This window comes from Rhinolophus sinicus, linkage group LG02 (genome assembly GCF_036562045.2).
Source record: "Rhinolophus sinicus isolate RSC01 linkage group LG02, ASM3656204v1, whole genome shotgun sequence".
In the NCBI taxonomy this organism is placed as follows: Eukaryota; Metazoa; Chordata; class Mammalia; order Chiroptera; family Rhinolophidae; genus Rhinolophus; species Rhinolophus sinicus.
In genome coordinates, this window is record NC_133752.1 from 58,348,142 (window position 1) to 58,375,985 (window position 27,844).

General features: G+C 36.6%; 1 protein-coding gene across 6 annotated transcripts in view; it reads right to left on the reverse strand.

Moving 5' to 3' along the window:
• The window catches only part of SLC4A4 (solute carrier family 4 member 4), a 343,152-nt gene that overhangs the window by 193,263 nt on the left and 122,045 nt on the right, over positions 1–27,844 (reverse strand). For all 6 annotated transcript variants that reach the window (XM_019757100.2, XM_074324475.1, XM_019757101.2 and 3 more), the window contains one exon: positions 7,522–7,657. In XM_019757100.2, coding sequence (XP_019612659.2) covers positions 7,522–7,657 — 136 coding nt within the window. The remainder of the gene's footprint in view (positions 1–7,521; positions 7,658–27,844) is intronic.

The window sequence follows — 27,844 nt, forward strand, 5'->3', positions numbered from 1 at the left end:
AACACATTAGCAGAACCGGTAGTAAAAATAGATCAAGAGATCAGTCACAGTGTCAAAGAAAATTTAGAATTTTAATCAAGCCCAACACTCATGTGATTCAGAAGTATTTTGGCCATATTCAAAGAGTCTCCCTCCATTACCCTCTCAGGAAGCCTCGCCCTGGCAGGAAACACCCACATGTCAATGGCAACCTTATTCCCAACCCCACCCGCAATTCTAAGACCCTCTTCCTTTCCCGTGTATTCCAAAAAATGTAGGCAGTGGAGGTTTTTACGTTTTCCTCACAAGCTAAAAAGCCAACATCACCACTAAAGTTTTAAAACTTCAGAGCTGGACCTTGTTCATTTCTACAAAGTGGTTGCAAAACATTCCAAAAAGAATGGAAGACCCTTAATATTCTGTGTGTGTGTGTGTGTGTGTGTGTGTGTGTGTGTGTGTGTGTGTAAATTAGTTCTTCTCTTTGCGTGGTATTAGAACCACAGAAATAGACGTGGAGGGGAAATGTCAATTTTACATCACACTCATAGAATTCTATGGATTTTCCAAAATGATAAAAGGTAATTGGGGTTTATTTTGACAGTAATCATTTTATGGAGCATATATTTCATTGGTTAACTTTAGGTATATCTTTTTTTCACACTTGCTCACAGAATCGCTAACCATATTTGTGGGTAACTCATGTATGAATCTTATTTACCTTTGATATTATAATTTATTGCTCAAGATAAGGTTTTGGAAGACAGAAGATTCCATAGTATATGAAACAAAGACAGGGTTACATATAATTATGGCATCTGTGAATAGTGACTCCTTGTTTTTAGTCCTAAGAGTAATCTTATTAGGTGAGGGATAGAATCTTTGGTCATAAAATTTAAGCCCAAGATGAATGACAAGGGCCAACTAGAAACTCAGCAAAGGGGAGTGTTTTATACAGCCTTCACTTCCTGCTTATCTTTACTAAATGAACCCCCTTTCTATCAGTTGCCATAAATCAGTTTTGCCAAATCCATTTCTTAAAATAAAACTAAGGCTCACTTACATACAGTATGGCACAAGGGCTCTTTTCTACCATTATCCTCAAATGTCCAAAAAATGTAAGTTTAATGTTTTTTTAAAGGAGCAAAACCATTGCATTTTTTTTGTGATGGATCTTATATTTCATCCTCTCCATAGTTTATATTTTAGGCAACCTGACTGGACTTCAATATGACTTTGAACAAGTCTTAAAAGCACATTTAGAAATCATAAATCTTAACTAGTTTGGATTTATGGGATAGCATTCATTACTCACCCTCCTGGAATACACCAGCTCTTTAGGTCAAGATTTAACAATAAAAGAATGGAAATGTAGTCCCAAACTACCAGGTTCTTAGAATCCACATTCCTAAGTGATCAGTATTATCTCATAGTTCCATTTAGCATCTATTTCACTTTGAGTTCAGTAAATACTGAATGCTGTGATCATGTCGTATCAACAAAGCTAAGGGCATAAAGGAAGCTCTGGCATAGTGACTATACAATTCCTTTAAAATATATTGATGTAATTGTTTAAGGAACTGATTATACTTCCAACACTTGCATTCAGGCATAAAGCAATGGTTTGACCATTTAAACAGATTATTTGCAGGTAGTTTTATTTCAGAAACTGTACATGCTATGTCTATCCTCACATATCAAGGACAAATTTGAAAACAAAAAACTGAAAACTACTCAACTCAAACCAGAACCCATTAAAGAAAAGGCTAAGGCCAAGGTACCAAAGTTCAGCTATCTGAGTGCCAATGAATTTGTAAAGGTGCTTCAGAACCATGCAATTATTTTTCTTTAAAAAAAAACACACCAGACATTCTTACTGTAAAATGTACTAAAAGCCACTCTCTCTCTTCATAATAACTAGGAATAACCATATATTAGCGGTAAGTTTCCTACTTTTCCTTCTGCTTGGTACTTGACATGTTACAGGAAAATTAATTTCAGAAGTTGGCTTTTCAAATGCTTGCAATTATAAAACTGTTGTAACCTTGGAAGAGTAGTTTATTAGGTGAAGTTTATTTATTCCAAAGTCTTAGAAGAATAATGATAAAGTACACTGAAGTTTAACACACTTTGAGTGACTGCCAACCAAACAGTATTTCAACTCGCTTGTTGAAGAAACAGAAGGCCCACTGGGAATCACTGAATTTTGCAATTTTCCAATCATATGATTAAATATAATTAAGAAAAGACAAGACCTCTAACTTAAAAACATGCCAGTTTTACTGTGGAAAATAGACATGACCTTCACCCTAGATTATACTCCAACTTCATAAAACTATCAAAATGATGATAAAATTTCTTGCTAACTAATAAGTGCCTCATCACACATAAAAAAGCAGCCAGTGCTAGTGTGTATCTGGCATAAGAGATGTTTTTAAGGAGAATTCTTAAATTTTTAGATCAACTGTGAAAGTTATTGCAAAAGTTATATGTATGTTGTTATAAATGTTATATAAAAGTTATGTGTATGTATAAAGGTTATAAAGTTATATGTATACATACTTATAAAAGTTATATAAAAGTTACATAAAGTTCTGTGTATGTTGTTGTAAAAGTTATATGTATTTTGTAACTACATATAATTACACAAGTGATTAAACTTATTTTCCTTCAGACTTTTTCTTACCGAAAAAATAAACATGGTCTGAATGGAATTTTCCAAAGTAATCCAGTAGAGGAAAGATAGAGGTCAGTGGAGATTGCGAAGACAGTGGTCCCTCTCCAAACCCCCAGGGTAAGTGCACGTGTCTGTGTTTGGTGGCCAGGCCCTGGAACCAGGTTGTCCAGGGGTATGTCAGGTCAGTGTGCAGAGCAGAAAGACAAATGGCTGTTCCTTTGTGCTGTTCCATTAAAAGTGAAACATCAATACCCTTTTCCTTTTTTGGCTTGCTTTGTTTGTTGAAACTTGTGATGGTGTTCCTTATTTGGCAGTGAAATGTGAATCACATTGGGGGAGTAATCTTTAACATATAGTCTTATAACATTGCCCATCTGAACAGTTGCTGAAGGGAAAGTGAAAGCCAATAATGATTTCTGCATAGACATCACCAACTGAAATAAAGAGTTTGGGGGATGGCAGGGGGTAGTGGTAGCCCTTCTTCCTGGCTTTGGGCCATCACCAAAGCTGGACCATGACTTATTCGTTTACCAGTTTGCTTCATGAATCCATTAACTAATGCCTAGCTATCCAGAAATTGTTAATGAGGAACATAAGCTTCTTCCCTGATACCAAATAGTCTATGATAATTACTGCTACCTTACTAAATGTCAATATTCTAATGACTTAACACTTAGGACTACTCCTTAAAACAGTGTTCTCTGTATTCCACTGACCATATACACTTCTCAGGTCTGATCATTCTACCCTTTGCAGTCTTCGACTTGTGCTCTATGTTGGAAGAGCCAGTGAAAATTCAAAGTTCTAATTTTTAAGAAAGGGAAGAGCAGGAAAAAGAAGTGAAAAAAAGAGAGTGGTAGAGATAGCTGTACTTCAAAATTCACGTAAATAAAGGCTTCCCTTGTTCATAGTTTTACCTGACTACTGTGCTTTCCAAGACCTAAATGGGGATATTTTTTCTACTACTGAAATCATTCTCTTTATTTTTTGAGACACAGAGCAAACCTGAACTCCTGAAGTAGGACTGAAACTGCAGCAATGCTAAGATTCAATATAGGATATTCTTGGTGAAATCAAAGCATTCGTCAACCAAAGGTACTAAACATTAAAAGGGAGAGTTTAAAAGGGGTAGGATTGTGTTCTGTGGGGATATGGGCTTATAGTACAAACTACATTAAACAGGAGAAGTCCGGCGGGTTAGTTCTCTATGGAACAAAATAGTCTGTTAATTAAGGTTTTCACACACACACACACACACACACACACACACACACACACACACAAATCAAAAAAAATTCTCAATTTTATAAGTTAGCCAGAAAAATATTTATGCCACATTTTTCATATATAAAGCAAATATCTTCTAAGCACTACACTTTTTTATTAGTCTGGTAGGTTTCAGAGCTTTCCACGGTGGCGGGGGAGGATTCCCTATCATGTCTGGAAATGGGACATCATAAATGGCAGTCAAAAATTACTGCAAAAACATTCTGAAGCAGAGTATGTTGCAGGAGGTAAAATTCACTGAAAATCTGAATCATTTCCTGAGGTACAATCACCTCCAAACCTCCCTGCAGGATTTAAGTGGAGCAACAAACTAAGAATCAAGGTTCAATTTCTCCATTCATTCTATTGAAACATATTTCTTGATTATGGATTGTGTGCCAGGTACTTGTAGGTACTAGGACTACAGTTGTGAACAAAACAACCAAAAATTCCTGCCTTCATGAATGGAGTTTTGATTTTATTGGGAAGAAAGGATTAGAGGTACGATATGCTCAACGCTGCGAAGTACTAAGGACATAAATGATGGAGGAGAGGGGACAGAGTGTTGGGAGAAGATTTCCATTGTAGAAAGGGCAGTCACTGAGAAGGTCGTATTTGAATAAAGACCTGAAGGGGGTAAAAAAACACGAGCCATGTAGGTAACTGTGGGGATGTGGCAGGGAGAGCATTTCAGACAGAAGGGCCAAGTCCCTGGCACAGGAGCATGACTGGCCAGGGAGGCTGAAGCAGAGCGAACAAGAGGTAGAGAAGTACACAAGGTCAAAGAGATCCCGGTGGACAGTTCATGAGGGAGGCAAGGGCAGGTGCAGAGAGGTGGACTAATTAAGAAGCTTTTGCAGTAATCTAGGTGAGAGATAATGGTGGCTTGGACCAGGGTGGTGGTGGTACTGAATGTGAGATATGGTGAGATTCTGAATATATCGTTGAGGGTAAAATAGATAGGATTCACCAGTGGATCATATAAGGGGTGTAGAGAAAGACAGGAGTCAAAGAAGACTCCAATGTTTCTGACTTGAGCAACTAGAAAAATGGAGTTATCCATTGTGGTGGGGAGGGAAGTGTGTAGGAGTATTATCTGAGGTGGGTAAATCAGAAGTTCAGTTCTACACATGTTGTTTTGAGATGCCTATTAGCCATTCAATTATTTGTTTCCTACCAAATAAAGCAAGAAGTCTGGGCTAGAAAACTAAATGCAGATGGCATAGCATATTGATGAATTAGTTTGAAACATCATTATCAATGATGTACTGGGCACCTTGGGTCTGTCATTCAGCTGTCCATCAATCAGAAACAGGTGGATTATTACAGAACTCCAAATTTGATCAAGTAATATTTCTAAGAAAGTATTATGTGTATGCTGTTTCTAAGGCAATCAGTTTTCAACTAATCACCTACAAAAAATTTTATTCAGCACTTATCATGTATCCATGCACAGCAAGGCCCTGGTAATACAATAGTTAAAAACAGACATGGTGGTCCCTGCCTTCAGAGGAATTAGTGTAATCAGGGAGATAAAACAGAAACAATAATACCACATGTATGCTTAATTAATAATAATTGTGACAAGTCCTATATAGGAGAAGCTATGGAGTGTAGACTATACATATGTTTCTTCCTGGACAGCCCCCCCACCCCCAACACATGGTGTACTCTCAACACACTTCTTCTCCAACAGTATAGTCTCTCAGGGACTAATGACATCACCCAAATGACACACACATTCACAAGGAAATAAAGCCTTTAAGGATGGTAAAGTATTCAAGACCATCTTACTCCTTTAAGAAACTTAAAGGAAAACACTGTGTCCATCTCTTTCAATGTTGAATTACCTATAGAGTGAACTGATCTGTCCACATTTCTGGGACCAGGGGTCATATAAAATAAAGCGTAGTCTTTATTTGAATAAAAGAAAAACAGAATGTCGTATCTGAATTCTACTCTATGTAAGTACTCACATAGAATTTTTAGATAAAAATAAGAATCAAAGTAGCTCTTCTAGTCACTGCTGAGTACAACAGTATACACACAGGGATGGGATTTTAAAAGCTGTAAGATATGCATGACGTTAGAGAGGATGCAACCCAATATGATCCTCATTTTATAGAATAGAAAACTCAAACTCAGGGAGACTGCATGATTACATGACTTGCCCAAAGATAAATAGCTAGTTAGCAACAAAGCAAAGACTAGGCCAAAATCTCCCCAACACTTAATTCAGGCTGCACCTGTATGAGTCAACAATTCCCACTCTATTTTTTTTTTTCCCGTTAGAAGGAAAAGAAAGAATGAAATCAAGATACCAGTAAAAGTTTTTGTTTCAAAATCCTTCTTTTGGAAGACGTTTTATGAACTAAAACTGTACTTTATGGAAGACTTTTAATATCCAGGTTATTGGTGCTGAGAAATGGAATAAGAGACTATTACCATATCATGAAAAGAGGCCCTAAAAGAGTAAAGAATGAAAATATTCACTTGTGTATTCCCAGTACCTAAAAACAGTATGCAACATATTCTATGCATTCAAAAATACACTGGTTCAATTTAATTGATTTGAATTACATTACAGCCTATAAAAGATAAAAGGCATATCTTAATAATATTCTATTTGTGAAAGTGAAATACATTGAATCTTCATGTCTTCATGTAATGATGAAAATGAGATGCCAATAACTGCATTATATCAAAGTCTTTATATTATATAATTGTTACATGTCATAGCAGACTTAGTATGGAATATATAACTAATTATATATGTAGAAAGAAGGAAGGAAAGAAAGGCTCTGTTATTGTGAGATTAACAAAACCTTAGATATTTGTATAGTGTTTAACAATTTACAAAGAATTTCCATATATACACACATGTGTATATGTGACATAATTAGACACATATTGTACATTATATTTACATATATTACATATCCTATATAGCATGCATATACATTATATGTAGTAGGCATTATTATATATTCCACTGACGAAAACAAAGTTCTGAGAAACTGAGGGTTATGTAGCTAACAGGTGTCAGTCTGAAATTGAATGCAGGTCTCTAAATTCCAAATTCAGGTAAACCTTCTACTTACTTTCACTGGATATTTAAAAGATGGCAGGTTTTTACTTGGAATAATAGCAAGTTTGTGGGTACCAGTCACTGTCTTTGCAACCTCCTTCTAATGGAATGGGGAATAAATCGGACATGATCTCACAAGATACCTTGGCATGTGGAGACTATGGACACACATCTCTAGGCTATCTCGTTTGGGTACTTGAGTTTATTTCTAAAATATTTCACTATTAAATAGCATACGAATGGAGATTTACTACTAATTCCTTATTAAGGCTAAAATTATAACAATATGGATCCATGAAACAATGCTCGAATAGTGAAATAAAGGGTCTCCTGCATCCATGTCAATGTAAAAGAGAAGAAAAACAATTGTTTGACTCCTTAACCCAGCCAACATCATGCTCACCAGTTTTGCAAAATGCTAAGGCTAGAGAAAGGTGCTCACTCACAGACTCAACTCTCTTGCCCCACACTTGTTTCCACAGGTAAGTACTGCACACAGTCGGCCATGGCTCACCTTGCAGTCTCCTTCCACTCCATCTCCTGCCCATCCACGGACAGCAGCTCATCCAGCTCGGTGAAGAGCTGAGGGGGTGCTGGGCTGTCATCCTCCTCGCCCAAGATGAATCGGATGCGCTCTGCGGCGGGAGAGACTGCAGAAGTGAAAATACTGTGATTAAACACTGGCTGCACAACCTTGAGGAAACTGTAGCTCCAAGCTCTTCCTCTGTCCCCAGTGCTGTTGGGCTTCCCATCCACATTTTCAGTGGACATCTTCCTTGCTGAGCCTCCCTTGTCCCCAACCTAAAGATGAAAAATCAAAGCGCTTCTCCGTTCCTTTGGTTTTAAACTGTATCTCAGCGCCCCACCACTTTCAAAAAGGACAACACTCTAGTTCTGTGTGGTATATGACAAAGAACCTTTAGCCCTCAGATGAGCTGTGGTCCAACCACATGACTTTCCCTCCTTCTCCACTTATGACCCATCCAAAATTATTAGACAGAAACCAGCTTGAGCCAATCAGTTTTCCTACAACAGTGGGAGGGGGCAACAGAGCACCCCAATCCTGAGTTTCCCCCAGCTGTCCACCTCCTACACACCCTCCCTCTGTCCAACGCCCATGCCCTCACAGGCTCCTCGCTGCCCATAACTGGCTAACTACAAAGTTGATGAAATAATATTTAACAAGATGGGGCCTCTTCTTTACATAATGGCAGTACCCAAAAATGTTTAGTCACACTTCAGTGCATTTGAAAAACAAGTCCAAGTAAAATATTGTACACCTGAGGGAAAAAAAAATTTTGCACCACACTGAAGCACATAATTGAATGCCCTACTAGCTCCTTTTGACCCCATCTCCTGAAAATAATGTAATGAAAAATTAACTAGCATCTTCTCCAGTTCATGGGTTATTTTCCCATTCTTTTTTTCTTTAAAAAAAAAAGGATAGCATTTGGAAACTGATAGTCATGTTACAAAACTAAGGTCCACAGATACTCTTTATAATCCCTAAGTAAAACTAAGAATGTTATATACATATAAATGCAATCCAGATACACAGATATATACATGTGTGTATATATACATACATACATATATATGCATATGTATGTGTGTATGTATATACACACATACATATACACACACATATATATGTAAATATGTATGTGTACATATGCACATAAATATGTAGGAATACATGTACTCAACCAAAAAAATAAATAAATAACAAGAAAATTCTTACTAGCTGAAAACTACTATAATACAGGACAAGAATAAAATTACATAGATAAAAATATATTTACTACAAATAAACCCATGAAAAATATTCAACCTAACTAGTAATCAAAACTATTAAAATAAGATACATATTTTATCTACTAAAATTGCAAAATTAAAAAGAACGATAATGTCCAATATTAGCAAGGGTTTAGGAAATTTATGGTCACTGGTTGGATCATAAATGGGAACAATTCTCTGAAATTTTGAAAAATACAGAAATGTTTTAAAAGTATACGTATCCTGTGAGCCAGTAATTCTATCACAGGACATTCATTTCAAATAAATAATAGTCATTATCTCAAAGACTCAGCTACAAGAAAAGGTGACCACTGCACCATTGTTTATTACTGAAAAAAATAGAAAAAGCCTAAATGTCCAAAAAGGACGACTGGTTAAAAAACTACAGTATAACTATTCAATAAAATACCATATAGTCATAAAACATGAAGTCAAGATTATTGGTTTTTTGATGTATACCATATAATATTAAATAAATAAAATTGCAAAGTCATATGCATAAAGCATAAAGTGATTCCACTCCAGTAAAGAAACACACACACACACACACACACACACACACACACACACTAGTCTGGAATCGAGGGAGCCCTCACTTTGCAGGGTTCCAATATGTGTGAACTTCAGTTACCAGTTTAGTTAAATAGCACTAGTCCCCTAACAACACAGTACAAATTTTAGTTAGCATGGTATATTAACTATGAGAAATTGCATAAAGCACAGACTTCACTGCTACCTCTTTAGTCCACAATTACTATGTAAATAACATGTACCTCATGATCAGTGACCAATCACAATGAGTCTTTCAAAGTCTGTCGGTAATTGATCACTACACAGTTGTTATCCAGTTCTTCCTGTACAGACAGCAAGGTGTGTAGTTGTGTTGCTTTCTTATCTCCCCATGATAAACTCATACAACATTGATAATCACAAGAGGGAGTTGCAGCCAACAAAGATTACACTACAGAAACAAAAAGTGATGACACTGGAAGTGAAATCTGTAGTCAAATGTAAATGGAGTTCTGGAAGCCCTAACTGATCATGGCAACATAGAAAACGCTGCCATTGGCCATTTGACAGACTAAATGCATAGTGGAGGAACTTAGTGAAGGCATTCATTAATGTAAATAAGGAAAGTGGTTGTACGAAAATGACAGCAAAATTCCAGAAGAAATGACACTTGGGGAAAAAAAACCAACCTACACATTAAAGGAACTCTCAGAGACATTTCTTGACATGGAAAGCACAAAGGATAAAATGTTGGAAGCTGATCCAAACTTATAGAGAAGTATGACAATTTGGGCATAGAAAAGATGCTTGCTCCATTTCATTAGTTGTACTTCAGCAAGAAAACAAGTACTACGTATTCAAACTACTTCTGATGAGTTTTAAAAAGAAAAATCAGTCTCTTTAATCTTAATGTCTCTAATGTTTTAAATTAGAGTAAATAAATAAATATCAGTTTTACTATGTTTTCATTTCCCAATGACTTTATAGCCAACAGCAAGAACAATTTTAATGACTTGGAAAATTTTTTAAAAGTCAAAGAATAATAGTAACTATTCCTATTGATTATTAGGATTGTTTTGCATAATTTCAGCTTGCATAGTTATTTTTATGGTCCTGCACTACTATGCAAAGTAAAGACTGCTTATCTTTTAAATGTTTATTTCTAGGGCTTCTATTTTCTTCCTTTCATTTTTCTATCAATTCTGAAGTGTGCACAATTCATTCATATATTCATTCAGCAAATATTTGAGTACTGTCTATGCTCTAAATAGGCTTTGTTTCAGGCTCTGAAGATAAAGCAAAAAACTTGACAAAAAGAGCCCTGTTGCTATCAAGTTGACATGCTAGAAAGGGAAACAAACATTAAGTAATTAATTAATCAATTAATTAGTAAAGTGAAAAAATGAACTAGTACATAAACCAACAAACAAAAGTATCTGTGAACTGTGCTTGCAAAATATTAAAATAAAGTAACTGAACACATATTAATTCAGGATACAATGTTTTACTTCTGTAATTAGAAAAAAATGGATTTGAAATTTCTTAATATAACTGGGAGGAAAAAATTCTAAAGTTCCAGGACTTTGTGTAAAAACATTTACAAGGCCTTTCCAGTCAAGAAATAGGATGTGTAATTATTTTAGAGGATCAGGAAAGGCATGAAAAAAAATGATGGGAGGGTTAGAAACCATAGGCAAAATTTGGAATCTGGATAACACTTCTAAGGAGTATAGTGTTCACACTACTAAAAATATAGTTAGTTATTGATCATAGTGGTTCTGAAACTGACAGTAACAAATTTGATTGATGTTCATCAACATTCAACATCAAAGATCCCGGAATTAGAACTAGCTTTTTGAAGTGAAGAGTCTACATTTAGAGAATCAACATTTTGTCCATTTCTAAAACATATGATATGGGTATATCCCCACCTCTATTCTAAGGAGAATAAATGTTTCTCAAGCTGAAATAACTGAATCCCCTGCACAGACAGCACACATCTTGGCTCGGCTCTAAGCCACAGAGCATTACTCTAGTCTGGCATTCTGAAATTAGAAAAACACGACTCACTTCTTATCAGACAGCAACTCATCTGTGACTTCTGCAAAATGGAATGGAAGAAGGATGTAACGTTACCTCCGGGTCTTCCTCTCTAGGCACCATGTTTAAGCACCTTTCCTAAGTTGTCTTATTTATTAAATACAGCCTCTGAGCAACCAGTATAACAATCCCTTTGGGATAAAATTCCAGAATCGTGTGTCATTAGCTAGCTTGCTACTCTTTTCAGTTTCTTTTCTCAGTTGCTCCCCTAAGCTTCTCCAGGAATTAGAAGTAGGAGGCCATAGCAATTTTGTAAATATTGACCTGTGGGAGGGGGCATCCCCTGTGGCCAGCAAATACCCTTCCCAATTTCTAACATCATTCTTAACATAAAGATATGCAGAGTGAGAGTCTCCCTAATGAATCATGTCAAGAATTCATTTTTTTCCCCCATAACTTGATCAAATGGTTAAATGAGCTAAACACAAGACACAGCATTGCACTGAGATTAAAAGTATAGACTCTGGAGCCAAACTACCAGGGTTTGAATCCAAACTGGGCTACTTACTTGTGGTGTGACCTAAGACAAGTTAATTAATTGCTCTGTGTCTCAAATTCCTCACCTAAAAAGCAGGATGATGATGACCATTATAGTAGCTAAAATACAAGGTTTACATTATTTTAAAAATTGCTGGTTCTTAATTGCAAAACCTGCATAGCTTCTAATAAAGAACGCTCTCATGGATATTGGCCTTAATAGTCCCTATATGTTGAAAATATACAAGGTAGGAAAGAAAAAAATCCAGCAGTTCTGCCTATGTTACTTTGGTTAATTAGGTACCTTCAGTAATGAGACACAAAGATTACCTACATTCTAGGAAACAGCCAATAAAAGAACAAGAGGAAAATAATGAAGCCCTTTTAGCCTCACTTTAATACAGGGGCAGGGCATCAGAAAATCAACTTGTATTACAGATGAATAGATTATGATTCTAAGTAATAACTAACCTAGTTTCATCGTAAAAGAGAACCTGGAGAAAATGAGAGATGGTGACAGGGAGGAAGGGAATGAAGGCTAGAGAGAAACTGCCAAATTTAACTAATCACATTTGTCAGAACAGAAAACCTGTAGATCAAAGTCAAGTTAATACCTCTCATCTGCCTTGACTTGCTTCTTTTTTTATTCTGTTCTCTGGTTAGAAGGAGTTTTGGGTTTTTTGAGTAGCTATAGAATTTTCTGGAGGGTCCTACATCAATGTGGTTATCTTTGACCAGCGTCTACCTGCAGGATAACAACGTGATGCTGTGCAGGGCTCGGAAAGACCCAGGGCACCACAATCCCCGTTGCCAACAAAAGGAAAGGCAGGTATGTGGCAGGAATGCTGTCCACACCATTCCCACGACCAGCACCCAGGGCAGACATCACTTACACATCATCACATTCACTCCTGCGGAGCCTGAACTTGGTTGCTCTCAGAGCAGCTGCTCTCATCAGTCAGAGATGATGTGTGAGATGAATCCTCTCCACCATGCCTGACCAGAGGGCAGTCTCCTTTCAGTTTGCCTTTGATATCATTCTGGCCCTAATTTGTGTGTTGGACATTTTCTCCCACAGCAACTCAGAAGTTGTTCTTATGATGGAACATACTGCTCATTTTCAGATCTTTTTTCACTTTTCCAGAATAGATTACGAGGTCTGACAATTAAGTTTGCGAACTTGTTGTACCGATGTTGCTAACCTTTTTGGAGATCAAAGGGATTATTCATTATGAATTTGTACCAACTGGACAGTTAACCAAGTTTATTGTTTAGAAGTGCTGAAAAGGCTACATGAAAAACTTAGACAACCTGAACTTTTCACCAATTCATGGCTCTTGCATCACGACAATGCACCAGCTCACACAGCACTGTCTGTGAGGCAGTTTTTAGCCAGTTAACAAATAACTGTATTGGAACACCCTCCCTACTCACCCTATCTGGCCCCCAATGATTTCTTTCTTTACCTGAAGATAAAGGAAATATTGAAAGGTAGACATTTTGATGACACTCAGGACATCAAGGGTAATACGACAGCTCTGATGACCATTCCAGAAAAAGAGTTCCAAAATTTCTTTGAAGGGTGGACTATGTGCTGGCATCAGTGCATAGCTTCCCAAGGGGAGTACTTCGAATGTGACCCTAGTGATATTCAGCAATGAGGTATGTAGCACTTTTGCTAGGATGAGTTCACGAACTTAATTGTCAAACCTCATATTCTTTTCTCTCCTCTCTAACTCTGACTCAATTGTTAAGGCCCAGTTGAAAAAACTACCTTTTCCATTAACCTATACTAACAATTCACAGAAATGTGAGTCTCTCCTTTATTCAAACTATAAAAGCACTGTGTCTGAACTACTTACTCATTTAGTACCAAAAAATGTACAGCTTTCTCATGATCAACTAACTGTGGTAGATGTGACTTTTCTCTCCAACTAGATCACCAAGATCCGGGAAGACAGTGTCTATGTTTTACGTACCTTCCTCAAAGACATAGTACCCTGCACCTAATAGTCACTTTGAACAGTAATGAATTAGATCTGGCTTCATAAACCTTGGACATTTTCAAGTACATAAAAACATAACCCTTTGCAAAGGGAAGCTTACATTAAGAATTCTGAAATGGAAAATGTCTTAAGTTTTGAAAATTGCCCTTATTCTACCCTTCCCCTCATCCATCTTTGCATTTGCTGCACAGTGACCAAAATACAGTCACCATTCAATGTTGAGTAAGCCACAAATAAAAGAATAAACACTTCAGGTAAGCTATTTTCCTCTGCTAGATGCAATCCCTCCTACCCGAGGGACCACATACTTAATTTGAACTTCTATTAAGACATTCACTATCCACTGCTTTGTGTGGTATTCATTGCTGTCCTTTGTCTTTGCACCTTTACTAAGCCAACCATCTGGTTCATCCCTTATTTCAACTATTCTTGGCACCTGCCTAGTACACAGTGAAGTTACACAAGAAAGGATGGGGGAAAGAATAAGTAAAACAATGAGTTAAAAAATGAATAATATATATTCTGCCACAATTTCTCATGATAATTTTTTTCTCTACTTCTTTCCTCTGCCTCTTTTTTAAGTGCAAATAGGAAAAAGACATGGTGTGACAAAACGGAAACCCTGAGGCTTAGCAATAATTGAAGTATAGTTCTATACTCTTTCATTTGGCAACTTAATACTTGCTAATTTTTAGTAGCTGCAATACACTATAGTATTTGTTGAAGGAACACAAAATATTTTTAAGATAACTTCCATATCCTCGAGGAGCTTATAAATGGGATAACATATAACAATAGTAAACATGTAATATGCAATAACTAACATTTCGGAATGGTTACGCTGTACCAGGTATTGTGTTAAGTACTTTCCATTTATTACATTACTTATTTCACTGAAGCCTATGAAATATCTACTGTTGTTCTTCTCTCATTTACTCTTATATTACAGATGGGGAAACTGAGTATAAAGAGGCTAAGGGACTTCCCGAAGACCACAAAACTAGTAAGTGATATGACCTCATACCCAGTTGTATTATTTTCAAGCCCATTTCTTAGCCACCACATCTAATAAAAAATCTCTTTTATTTAAAAAAAAAAAAGTCAGATTGCCACATGAACAGTACAGACATAAATTTACTGGATTTTAGAAGAGGCAGAAATTATAATGGCATATGAAATTGTCCTAAAGTAAATTAATTGAACATTTGCTTCATTACACCAACAGTCAATTTTTGACTGTGCCCTTTTATTTTTGGTCTGGGAAGCAGCCCACTGTGGCCACCCTGCAGGCTACCAAATAAAAATTTTTTTAATAGAAATAGTTATCATAATGAACAATTCATACTGAGCACAACAAGTTTATATGCAAATTCCCTTCTGTGGGTTAAATAAGGACTTCTGGATTTTGTATTGTCTCCTGGCAAAGTCCACCATCTGGTGAAGTCTTAACTCTCAAATCAAAGTACAAAAAGAAATAAGTACTTATTTCTTAAAGTTATTAATGTCTATCACCAACTGGTGTATCATTTTAAGTATTCATTTCCCTCCTTCATTCTTAGATACAAGATTGTGGGTCAACACCAAAGTTGTTACAACTTCCACAATTTACCTAATGATTAGACCGCTGTAGTATTCTATAAATACACTTAAATGTATATATAAAATCTTCAAACTTCATTTTCACATTTATAACTATAAGAAATGAAAATAACTGAGTAAACAAAGTTTCATATACATATAAATCTTTAAAACACACACACACACACACACATTGCATTGTAGTGGCTATCTGTTACTCCCACCGACTCAGCAACCTAGCTTCTTTTTCTGATAACAACAACTCATTTCCCTTTGGAGAATCACCTTCATATTTGCAAGTCCATTGAGGCTGAATCCACCCCCTGCAATAAAGGTCTGTACAATGAGAAAACCACAGCTCTTAGCCACAGCAATTAATTTTTGAGCAGACACTTTACCTAATCCAGGCCAAACAGTAACTAAGTGTCAGCCTTTTGTTGGAACTTCTGGGAAACACATTTTCACTTTATGCTAAGGTGCTAAGATGGTAATAAAAGTTTTGAGTGCAGATGGCCATCTTGCAACCCTAAGGGAAAAACCTGCCTGAGAAGAAAGTAAACATGGAAGTACTTAGAACAGAGGTAGACAGGTTCCTGATGCCATCATTTAAGCACCTAGATCCAGCCATGCCATGTCAGTTACTTTTCAATCATATGTGATGATCCCCTTCCCTTTTAGCTTAAAGTAAATTGAACTGATTTTTTTTTTTTTTTTTTTTTTTTTGGTCACTTGCAACCAAAAGAACCCTGATTACACGTCTATGCCTCCATTTTAATGGGTCAGAGTAGAGAAAACTTGTATTGGCCATCCATTTATTAGCATCTTCAAATTAATTGCATTGAAGAATCTGTTTTTATAGAATCTGAGTTTTCTTGGAGTGATCTATACAAGTGATCTAGACTTTCTCCATGCGTTAACCTACCTCTGCCTCAACAAATCCAGAAAATGACTATTGATTTACATGCTGTCAGACTCTAGACAGATAAATTAGATGGTTACTTTTTCTGTATCAAATTAGCTAAGAAATTGAAACAGCCAAATAGCATTCATTAAGATAGATAATTTTTAAAATAGTTAAGTATCCATGTATTAATAAACTCCTACACATGAAAAGCTGTCAATTATCACAATTATCCTTAATATGCCACGACATTATTCAGCTATAAAGAGTCAGCAGCACTAAGACCCTGGATTTCAGAATACTACCAAACTATCTTACTTAGGAGCAGAATTAGATCAATTTCAGCTAGCAAGAGGTAATAAACCCTGGAATTTGCTGAGACATTTTTGGGAAATATATGTATCTTAGCCTTTCATCTTCAAAATATTGAAAGAAAATAATTTACCAGTGGTTTACATTACAAAAAAAGTTATCAGGACTTGAATCATATATATAAGCTACCCAGAATTCTTTAGAATAAAAAGGTGGTAGCTCCTATATGCCCCAACTAATTCTGTCTTCCTTCTTCATGATCTCTGCCAACAGAGTAGGTTGGAGAAATTAAAACTAGGCTGTCAGTAATGTTAATATATGTTTTGTAAATGCTGCTAAGTCATTCACAAAGAAGCAGTCTCAGCAACGGTCTAGCTATCAAATAAATTTTGTCTACAAAATTCCTGGGCAAGCCATATGAGAAAACATTGGCTCAAAGCCTTTTTTGGTCTACTGATTCTTTTGTTACCAATCCCAATTATATTACTTAAATTATTAGTATTATTTCAATATCTCAAGAATCTCTATCAGAGAGACATAAAATTCACATCAGTCATTTTGGGTTTTAGCAACCTCAATGATGACCTAAAATACGTAACAATTATGGACTGAACTCTGTCCCCCCAAAATTCATAGGTAAAAACCCTACCCCTCAATGTGACGGTATTTGGAGATGGGGCTCTTGGGAGGTCACTCGGTGTAGATGAGGTCATGGGAGTGGGGTGCTCATGATGGGATTAGTGCCTTTCTAAGAACAGACATCAGAGAATTTGCTTCCTCTTTCTCTCCACTATGTGAGGACACGGTGAGAACACTGCCATCTGCAAGCCAAGAAGTGAGCTCTCACCAGGGAACCAAATCACCTGGCAACTTAATCTTGGACTTCTCAGCCTCCAGAACTGTGAGAAATAAATTCCAGTTGTTTAAGCCACCTAGTCTCTGGTATTTTGTTATGGCAGCCAATACTGACTAACACAGTAACTAAATTAACTAATGGAGAAACTAAACTTTTGACTCTTTTTCTAGACTACCTTCCACAATATTATTTCCCCTACATAATCTAGGTTTGTATGGTATTCACAAGCCATTGGGAGAAAAATGGGCTCACAGAAACAGTAATTACTGAATTTCACTGACTCTTGCCCCAGTTGCATATAACAAGACTGCATCTCCCCACCCCCGGATAACTCTACCTCACAGGTATTTGTTCGGTCCCCAGTGGATGTTTCACACATATTAAGCCTTTTGGTTCCATTCCATTGTTGAGGCCTGTGTCTGTAAAATCACCTGGAAAGGGTACCATATTATAGACACTATCACGAGGGCCCAGCACAGCAATGTCAGTACCCTGTTACAGTACCATGTAACAGGGCTGGCCATGGTTCTGAAAGCTAGCAGACTGGGTAGCCACACAGGTCCAAAAATAATCCCATGGGCACAGCACAGTGGAGTCAGGGGTGAGGGGCTCCATGCATGTGGCATAGAAAGCTTACCTTTCTGTAAATGGGAACCTACCCATTAATTAAGATGGTAAAGAATATTGCCACTCAGCAACCTCTTCCTAAAAGACCTAAAATGTCCTAGTGTATGTCATAGCTCTCATTTCCATTTTCCTTTAATTTTTACTCCCTACTTCATTTCTCTTTGCTCTGCCAGACCTGTCCATGATAAGGTTTATATGATGAATCACTTTGCTTAAGAGTGAACACATCAGCATTTTCTTCAGGTTCAACTCAGAACAATCATCAGCACAATTTATCCCCTGAGGTTTCTAAAGTCAGACTCAATTTTCATCAACATTAGGAAATCTTCAAGATTCCCAAAATAAACTCTATAGACTTTGCTCAAGTGCAACTACTTTCTATACAAAGTAGCTAAATTTATTGCTCCAATATTAGTGTCACAGCCACCATGCTAATGTTGCCATTAGATGCCTCTACATACAAAAAAATAAAAAAGATATCCTTCTTCCTGTAGACTCTCTTGTCAAATGCATGAGAATATAAAGGCAGCAGACCTTAAAGAATCTTTAGGAGTCCATCCCCGCATTGCCAAAAAATTCTACCCATTTTTCCTGTATAGCAATATTCAAAAATATGATTCAAATATAATCCCATTAAAAGGGGAGAGTGGGGACTGGAGGCACCAAGGAAACATTACACAGTTACATAGGAGCTGACATTTTCTTTAAAAAAAAAAAAAAATGTCACATTCCTCACAGATATATCACTGCTCTAAAGATTTTGATATAACTCTGAACATAATACAGAAATATCAACAATATTCTACAATAAGCTTTTATTCTTTTCTGCCTTATTTAAGTCTGTTCTGAGTTAAGGGTCTAAAATTAGTTCCACTGATCCCCAACCTCTCTGAAGCTAAACTACATTCCCAGCAAAGAAAAGAATATGTAACAGGTCCTCCAACACTACTGACTTGACATGTATAGTTTCACTGTTCTCAGCATACTGCTTCACTTGCCGTGTTTTGCTTCCCCACAAGACTGCCTTAGGGAAGCCAACCAGCAACACATACATGTCCACTGGCCAGCAAAGACCACAAAACCAGGCCAGAATCTAAAAGAAGACTTGTAAAACCTGACTTCAACTACTTGAGAAATGGCATATGAGTAACAAGAGTCTAATTACAAGTAAACAAGTAAAGTTTTGATACCATTTCATTAAGTACCTTCCCAAATTATCAATAGAGATTTGCTAAATCTATTTTCAATAAACAATAAAATGGGATCAGCTAAGTTTTTAGAACCATATTTAAGAGTAGAGGAGCATACCGTGTTTCCCCGAAAGTAAGACTGGATCTTATATTAATTTTTGCTCCAGAAGACACATTAGGGCGTATATTCAGAGGATGCCTTATTTTTTCATGTACAACATTCTACATTTATTCAAATACAGTTACGTCATCCTCTGGAACATTGTCATAACGTACTAAATGCATCCGTCTGGCTGACGTTCTTAACTGGGGCTTATTTTCGGGGTACGTCTTATTTTCCGGGAAACATAGTAATTTGTGATAGAAACTTCCTTCTAAATTATCCATATAGCTAAACCACAAAAAAACTGATGGAAATCAAAGATCAGAGAGTATATGTGCACTAATTAGGGATTTTGACTTCCTGTTAAAGTATGCTATGAACAATCCATGTATTTTACAGAGTAATATCAACAAAAGTAAAGAAGTCACCTTTTCAACGCAGTATGTTTCACTATAATCTTTCTAGCCAATTATTTCTTAATCCCTTATATAAAAACCTATGTATAACAGCTCAGGTCATCTGGAGATAACCTCAGTTCATCAGGGAGGACGTAAATGAGGGCCACTTCAAAAGAGATTCTTTATTAATAGCTTCCTGTTCACAAAGAACAGGCAAGAAAGTATTTAGTCACTTCTAAGGCTCATGATATGTGGAAGGCATGGCTAGTCCTTAATTGGATGCAGAATTTCCAATTAATTAAATGTCAATCATAAAACTTAGAGTTCCTTTGCCTTCTCAAACAACCCCTTCTTTAGATCCATCATGTATCAGTTTAAGCTAATTTAGAAATACATTTGTCTCTTTATGACACTTTTTAAGAACTATGTAAGCTCAATTCTGTCTTTCCTAGAACTGTGTTCATAAAATGCTTTACAGTAACCTTATAAGGCAGAGATTAGGCCTTCACTTGAAAATTGTCCAAATCCCTCTACCACCTTCCTTATGTGGGATGGTGGGATTAAATATAGAAGGATATAAAGAATGAGACAGGGGACTCCTAGAAAGGCAATGGAAGGTGCTCTGAAAATTGAGATAAGCCAAAATCCATAGGAGGAAGCCAAGGTACAAATGCCAAAGCCAGAAAATATAAATAGCAAACCTAAAGGGACCAGAAGGAACTATCAAGGTCAGGTTACTAAGTTAAGAGTGAGAAGTTACGGGTAAATTGAGATAAAGGCAACCCAATGTTGATATGTAGGTAAGTCAATAGGACTTAAAGGTCAAGACAAATATAAATACTCAAGTTGTCTAATAATGTGAAAATGAACTAAAGAAGTACCGTTGTTTGAGGGTATGATTGGAGGGCTGGGGGGGGGAGGGGTTCTCCAAAAATTTTTTTAAAGATTCATATGAGATACCAAACACCCTCCCAACCTGGATGACATGTTGTAAAATTCCCCCAAGGGATCAATGATGTGTTTGCCATAGCTGGTTCTCACATCCTCAGGGAACATAGATCTTTACAGCTTAATGAGCATTCTGGTTCCTATGGGGTTCTGCACATGCTCTCCTGTCTAGTGACAGCACAGGGAATTTTTTTTTTTTAATAGGACTTTATTGGTGTACTTCCAGGACTTTTTTCCAGTCAAGTTGTTGACATTTCAGTCTTAGTTGTGGAGGGCGCAGCTCAGGTCCAGGTCCAGTTGCCATGGCTAGTTGCAGGGGGCGCAGCCCACCATCCCTTGCAGGAGTCGAACCAGCAACCTTGCGGTTGAGAGGATGTGCTCCAACCAGCTGAGCCATCCGGGAGCTCAGCAGCAGCTCAGCTCAAGGTGCTGTGTTCAATCTTAGTTGCAGGGGGCGCTGCCCACCACCACTTGCGGGACTCGAGACTTGAACCAGCAACCTTGTGGTTGACAGCCCACTGGCCCATGTGGGAATCGAACCAGCAGCCTTCAGAGTTAGGAGCATGGAGCTCTAACCACCTTAGACACCGGGCTGGCCGCAGCACAGGGAATTTACTTCTCAAGACACAACACGACCATGAGTAAACAGTAATCATGGATGGAGTGATGGAATCAGAATTGTAAGGCCTAGATCCCATGCTCAACTCCAACTCTGCTGAGTGAGCAAATCCCCCTTTACCCCTGACTCAGCTTCCCTATCTGGTTGACAAATAACAAGAAGAGTAAAAAGATTACAAGGCACATCTATGGATAGTGGGATTACGTTAAGCTTACAAAAATCTACTCAGAAATACAAGACAGTGCTATTATATTAAATGATAAACTAATTTACTATTCACTTTGTCATTTTTGTACTCTTTCCTTTGAGAAGCAATACCAACAAATTTTCAAATGGAAAGATTGACAAAAACTGAACTTGGCATTCCTGGAGGGAAAACTAATCCTTAGCAAGTGTCTCCTCCTTTATTGACCCTTTTATTTAGTTAAAGAGGTATAGTGAGCACTAAGTAGGAGTATTTAGACACCAGCTACATCAAGAAGTGGCATAATGACTGCAACTCTTCCTTTTTCAATAAATGTATCAATTTTGGCAACAAAAATAAACTTAAGTGAAAAGTGATCTTAAGAGGTAGGTAAAGGCACGTAACCAACTCCAGAGGACTAACTAAGCACTAACCATTTAAGATGATTAGAAAGCTGAAATTTCACTGGAAAAATAAAGCATGTGAGTAAGGATAAGGATTTGCAAAGACAGAAAGGGACAGGTATACATGGTTCACAGATAAAAAGAATATGTGGTTAAAGAACTAAGCTGTGCTCAATGGTGACTATAAATATGAAAATTTTATGAATATGGAAATTTTCTGTGGAACACAAGTTTTGTTTCACAAGTTTTACTGACAAACATCTACTTTTTCTCAAGTAGCGTCTATCTAAAAAACAAATACACAGTCACCAACGCAAGAGATACTCAATGACTATTAAATAACACTGGTTATCTCTGAGCTCTACCCAAAAATACACACATTAAGATTGTTATACCCTAAGATCTCCACTCTTGCCAAGTAGAGGTTTTAGGAAGTATGATTGTCTACTACAGTAGAACAAAATTCATGTTAAAATAAAACATGTAAATCAGTTCTTAACCTCGTTCCTTAAAAAAGTCTTACATTTTCAAAACAAGAGCCCAAATATTTTTACAAATTCCGTCACTGGTTTATACAAAAATAAATTATAGTTATTAAATAAACTCTGAACTTCTGCCTTGTATACTCAAAGAAAAACTAGCCAATGCCCAGCTCTTATAATGTTATAGTCATCTAATCCTACTTTAAAAAAAAACAAAAATGCCACCTAATAGTTCGTTATGATCTCAGCTAAATAAATCATCTAAACAAAATTCTGAAAGTCAATTTCGAATACTTTTTTGGCTATTAATATAAAATATGCCTAAATAATTAAATTTTATTATTTGGACATTAAATCAGTTAATACTAAATTTTCTCCTACAGTTATATAGATGTTACGTCCAAGATGTTGTAACCACTCAAGTTATATAGATGGTTATGTCCAAGAATTCACTTCAGAAACAGCAAGTGCAATTAAAATTTTTCTGAAATGCTTGTATGGTATGCCCTGCTATGAATGACAACCGGTTAATTTGTGTATGAAATTAGTGTGTTCTGAGCTCAGTCAAAAAAACCGTATCATTTCACATGTTGAAATCAAACTCACTTCAGAAGTAAATTTCCCTTTTATCCTGAACTATTACTATTTAAAATGATCAAAGGCTTTGAGTACAATAACTTGGCTTGCAATCTCTTTGGGGATATAATCACATATAAGCAAACCGAGCTACACACTCACGGCAGTATTTTCTTCCAAAATTAATAATCTATTTCCCACTATCACAAGATTTCATTTTTCTGCAGTCAACTGATCACCACACTCATGCCTCTTCAAGAGATGATTACTAATAAGGAGTTTATTGAAGAGAGGGTTCGGCTTGCTTCCTATTTTTTTTCTGCCCAAGCAGTTTAAACTGTAATATTTGTGTTAGTTAGGGCACTTGATTGGAAATATTACTTAATAAAAATCCATCATTTACTAGGAACATACAATATCTCTTTTAAGAACACTCCTATAACCGCAGTATTTATTATCTCTATATTCATAAGTGAAACATGTTCAAGGAGGTCATATACATTACAGATGACAAATCTAGTACTGAGGAGCTCTAGACTTAGAACGCATTGTTATACAGATTTGACTGACCATAATGTCCACACTCTTTTTATTATAGTGTACCCCCCCTTCATTTTATTTCTACTGTACTTCTGAGTAAGGGCACCCTACAAGAGCCTACACTCCATATCTCAAAAACACATCTGGCCATTGACTGAACTCTTTGAAAGTAAGGCACATTAAAAATCTTGATAATAGCAACATTTACTTTTCCTTTAAAGTAACCAAACATTACATATTACTAAGTGCCTTCCAATGAGAGCTGAACTTTTTCTACACTAAGCTCAGGATTGAGCCATTATTCCTTTACTTTTCAACAAGCCGTCCATTCTAGTACTTTCATTTACTTTCCTCTGATTATAAATGACTTTAAGAGTGGCCTAAATTCATTCCAGAGCTCAAATAACTTAGTCTATAAACTTGTCAGTTTTAACTTTGGAGGCTACAGATATGTTTAAGAGTCGGATGAAATGCATACAAACACAAACAAGCAGAGTTTTGTATAAAATGGATGTGATTGCTTTGGAAAACGATTTTCTTCAAACTCATGAAACAACTTTCAAAACAGAAAGAAAAAAAAAAAAAAAAAGACATTCATTCCAGGGAATAAACTAACCTCCTAGGTTTGCATGTACCTAAGCTTCAGTGATAGGTGTACATTAGAAAATAAGAATAAAATCAACTAACAGAGCATACACACACTGCCATAAAATCTTAGAAGTTAAAAAAAAAAAAGTATCCCATAAAAATCAGCCAAGAAGCATTATAATTTTTAAGACTATCTAACTAACTGTCAAGGACTGATAAATGCTCACAACAATGCTCACAGTACATTAGTTGGAAAGTACCTCTCTATTTTACCTGTCTAGAGAAACCCGTCTAGAGAGCTTTAAGAACCCATGTGACCTGTGTTTTAAAATGGCCTGTACCACCACGGTTACCAGCTGACCACTTGGCTTTATGAATCCATTTCCCTAATCTGCACCATGGTGAAATATGTCAAACAGATGTTTAGAGGCACATCTCTTAGCAACATATTTAGCTCCTACTGAAAACATTTGCAGATCTACCTCACAAATGTTTGCAAATAGAGTTATTTGCTGAGATCCAGAAATGTTCAGAGGGAGGATTTTCTTCTCTACTTCAAGTGCAGCAACTCTGTTTCAAAAGTAAGGCTCCTGGCGAATAAACTGAAGCCCAGTGGATGACATTCTGTCAAAACAATTTGCAAACATTTATTTTGCTGCCACAGTTCAGTTGAAACCAGTTCCTACTGAGATACTGACACTGCTATAATGTTGATTCATGCTTCTGTGGCTTCAAAAATTAATAACCATAACTTTTGTTTTTCAAATGATTTGGGATTGCCAGCAGTATGCTACCTCCAACTGGCTCCAAATAAAGCAGTTCCTGACGTAACTTGTTCTCAAAAGCAGGAAGCCATCTCTCTCTTTCTGAAGCTTTGGGTCCTGACTGGTTTCTCATGCAATAAAATGAAGCTAACAATTGTACCACTGTCCTGTATGCCCAAGAAGTGGTGAGAGGGAACTTTGGAGTCCTCAGACACGAAGTCAAAAACTAAAACTTTGAATGGTTTTGTCCTTTAAATGTGCACTTTAAATTGAAAATGTTGGGGACAGCTGGTTAGCTCAGTTGGTTAGAGCGCGGTGGTCTTAACAATAAGGTTGCCAGTTCAATCCCCACATGGGCCACTGTGAGCTGCGCCCTCCACAACTAGATTGAAACAACTACTTGACTTGGAGCTGATGGGTCCTGGAAAAACACACTTAAAAATAAATAAAAGTTAAATTGGTATGGTTTCCACATTACAAACCAGCCCTTTAGTCTAACTTTAATCAGAGTGGAAAATTGAGACATCCATGTTTTGTCCTTAAACTTTAAAGACTCATGGATTTTTGCATTTTGAATTAGTAGTTATACGTTTATTTTATTATAAAAATATTTCTTTCCAAATATCCAAATAAAAATGATGCTTCAAGTTAATATTATATGTTTTTTCTGTACTTCATACCAACCCTGGGAGCATCTAGAGCCCAGTGTGAGAAGGAAGTCTTCTTAGCCTCTGTTGAAGAAGGTCTAAATCAACATCTTCACCACTGCTTTGCACAGCTCAACATGCATCCAGGTGACTATGACCAACTCTCATCCATTCCTTTTAGTTTTTCATCACAACTGAACTGACTAGGATAAAGTAATATAATGATTACTCAATATCTCTTGTCTGTTTTTGTTTTCCCAGGAAATCCAACTCAAGCTAAATTCCTTATACAATTCAAAACACTTACTTGCCTTCCCAACCTTGGTGAGGTGTGAACTATTGAGAAAGTGATTTTGGACAGGTCAACTCTGCTTAAATCTGTGGTATGTGCATGAGTCTTAGTTTTGATGCGATTGGACATAGAATAGAGAAAAGCAAAAAATACCATGGGAAAGGGAGGAACCTAAAAAGTCAGCCAAATTTCTAGTCTGTCAAGATTCAGATAGTCATGTTTGGCTTGATAATTTTATAAATTCCAAGAAAATCAAACATATTATTTAATATGTTTTGCTTATCCAATCTCCCTTCAACAGCATGGATAACTAAGGTTGACCATAAATATGCAAAGTCCCTGTAGTCTGTGATCCAATCAGACTATTGAATCATTCAAAAAATTTTAATGAATATCTATGATGTGCCGGAAACTGCACACACATTAGAGCTCTGGGTTGGCTCACATGCCAAAACAGAAAAACCCACATGTAAACAGATAATTGTGTTAAGTACTGTTGATTTATTCATTCATCCAATAAACACTTACTAAGCACATACTGTGTATTTGACCCCTACTAGGCAACATGCTAGGGGCTATAACAGAATAGTGTGTTTTCGTTAAAGCACTTTGGAAGCCTACAGTTCCATGTGGCTGAAGCACACAGCATGAAAATGTGGTGAGAAAGAGACCATAAAAACAGATATGAGATAATCGTGAATGGCCCTGTATACTTTGATAAGGCATTTAGACTTTATCCTATAGTACCAATAGGGAAGTACTGAGGGTCTCAAGCAGGAAGTGGCAAAACCTGGTGTGTGTTTTAGAAAACCGTTTAGGGCAGTGCCATAGCTGGTGGGGGTGAAGGAAGCAGGGCATTCACAGCTCTTACCACAATGAGTAAATATAGCTGTAAAGTTGTGATTAATAGTTGTGGACACCTATTCAACTGACTGCTCTTTGCATCTCAGCATCTCTATTTTCTTGCTGCACACACCTTGATAATGTAGTTGCCTGCTTCTGATTATTTCCAATAATCAGTGGTTAGGCTATCTTGATTCAAAAGTATACTCAGCACTTCTTTTGCAACTCTCTTCACAAATGTATCAATTCCACATACGTCTTTCCCCAAAAATAAAACCTAGCCAGACCATCACCTCTAATGCATCTTTTGGAGCAAAAATTAATATAAGACCCGGTATTATATTATATTATATTATATTATATTATATTATATTAATTATATTATATATTAAAGACCCGGTCTTATATTTTAGTAACATAAGACCGGGTTTTATATTAATTTTTGCTCCAAAAGATGTATTAGAGCTGATGGTCCAGCTAGGTCTTATTTTTGGGGAAACACGGTATCAGACATGTGATAAGATTAACCTTATTTTCATCCATACTCTTCACCTATCTAATAAAACTAAGTTGTGGGCAAATCGAGCTGTAGCATTTCCTGCCATAGCCCAATAAATGATGTTGCTGCTAATACTGATGGCTTAGGAAGGCAATCCACAAATGCCAGACTTCCATTTTCTCAGCTACTCTCATTCTACATTCACCAGTATTAACCCTTGGTAACCAGTGATACTAAAGTATCTTTAAGTACTTTCTCTGATTGTTGAGAGCAAAATATAAAGTGGACTTTTAGCTAAATAATAACTAAGTAGTGTTTTCAAACCTGCTCCTCAGATTCACCTGAGGTAATTAAAAACACAGATTACCAGGTTCCTCCTTCTCAGTAGGTCTGACAGGAGAGGGGCAAGTCAGGAATCTGTATTACTAAGAGATGCCCTAGGAGAGGTTACAAATTACACTGATTTGGTAAACTCTAGATTGAAGAAACTCTAATTAGTTCCCTAAAATTAAAGCAGCATTAAGCACATAGTTTTCTCTTAAATACTTTAATGAAACTTAGACAATCATTTTAAGTAATTGCCACCCATTTAATGT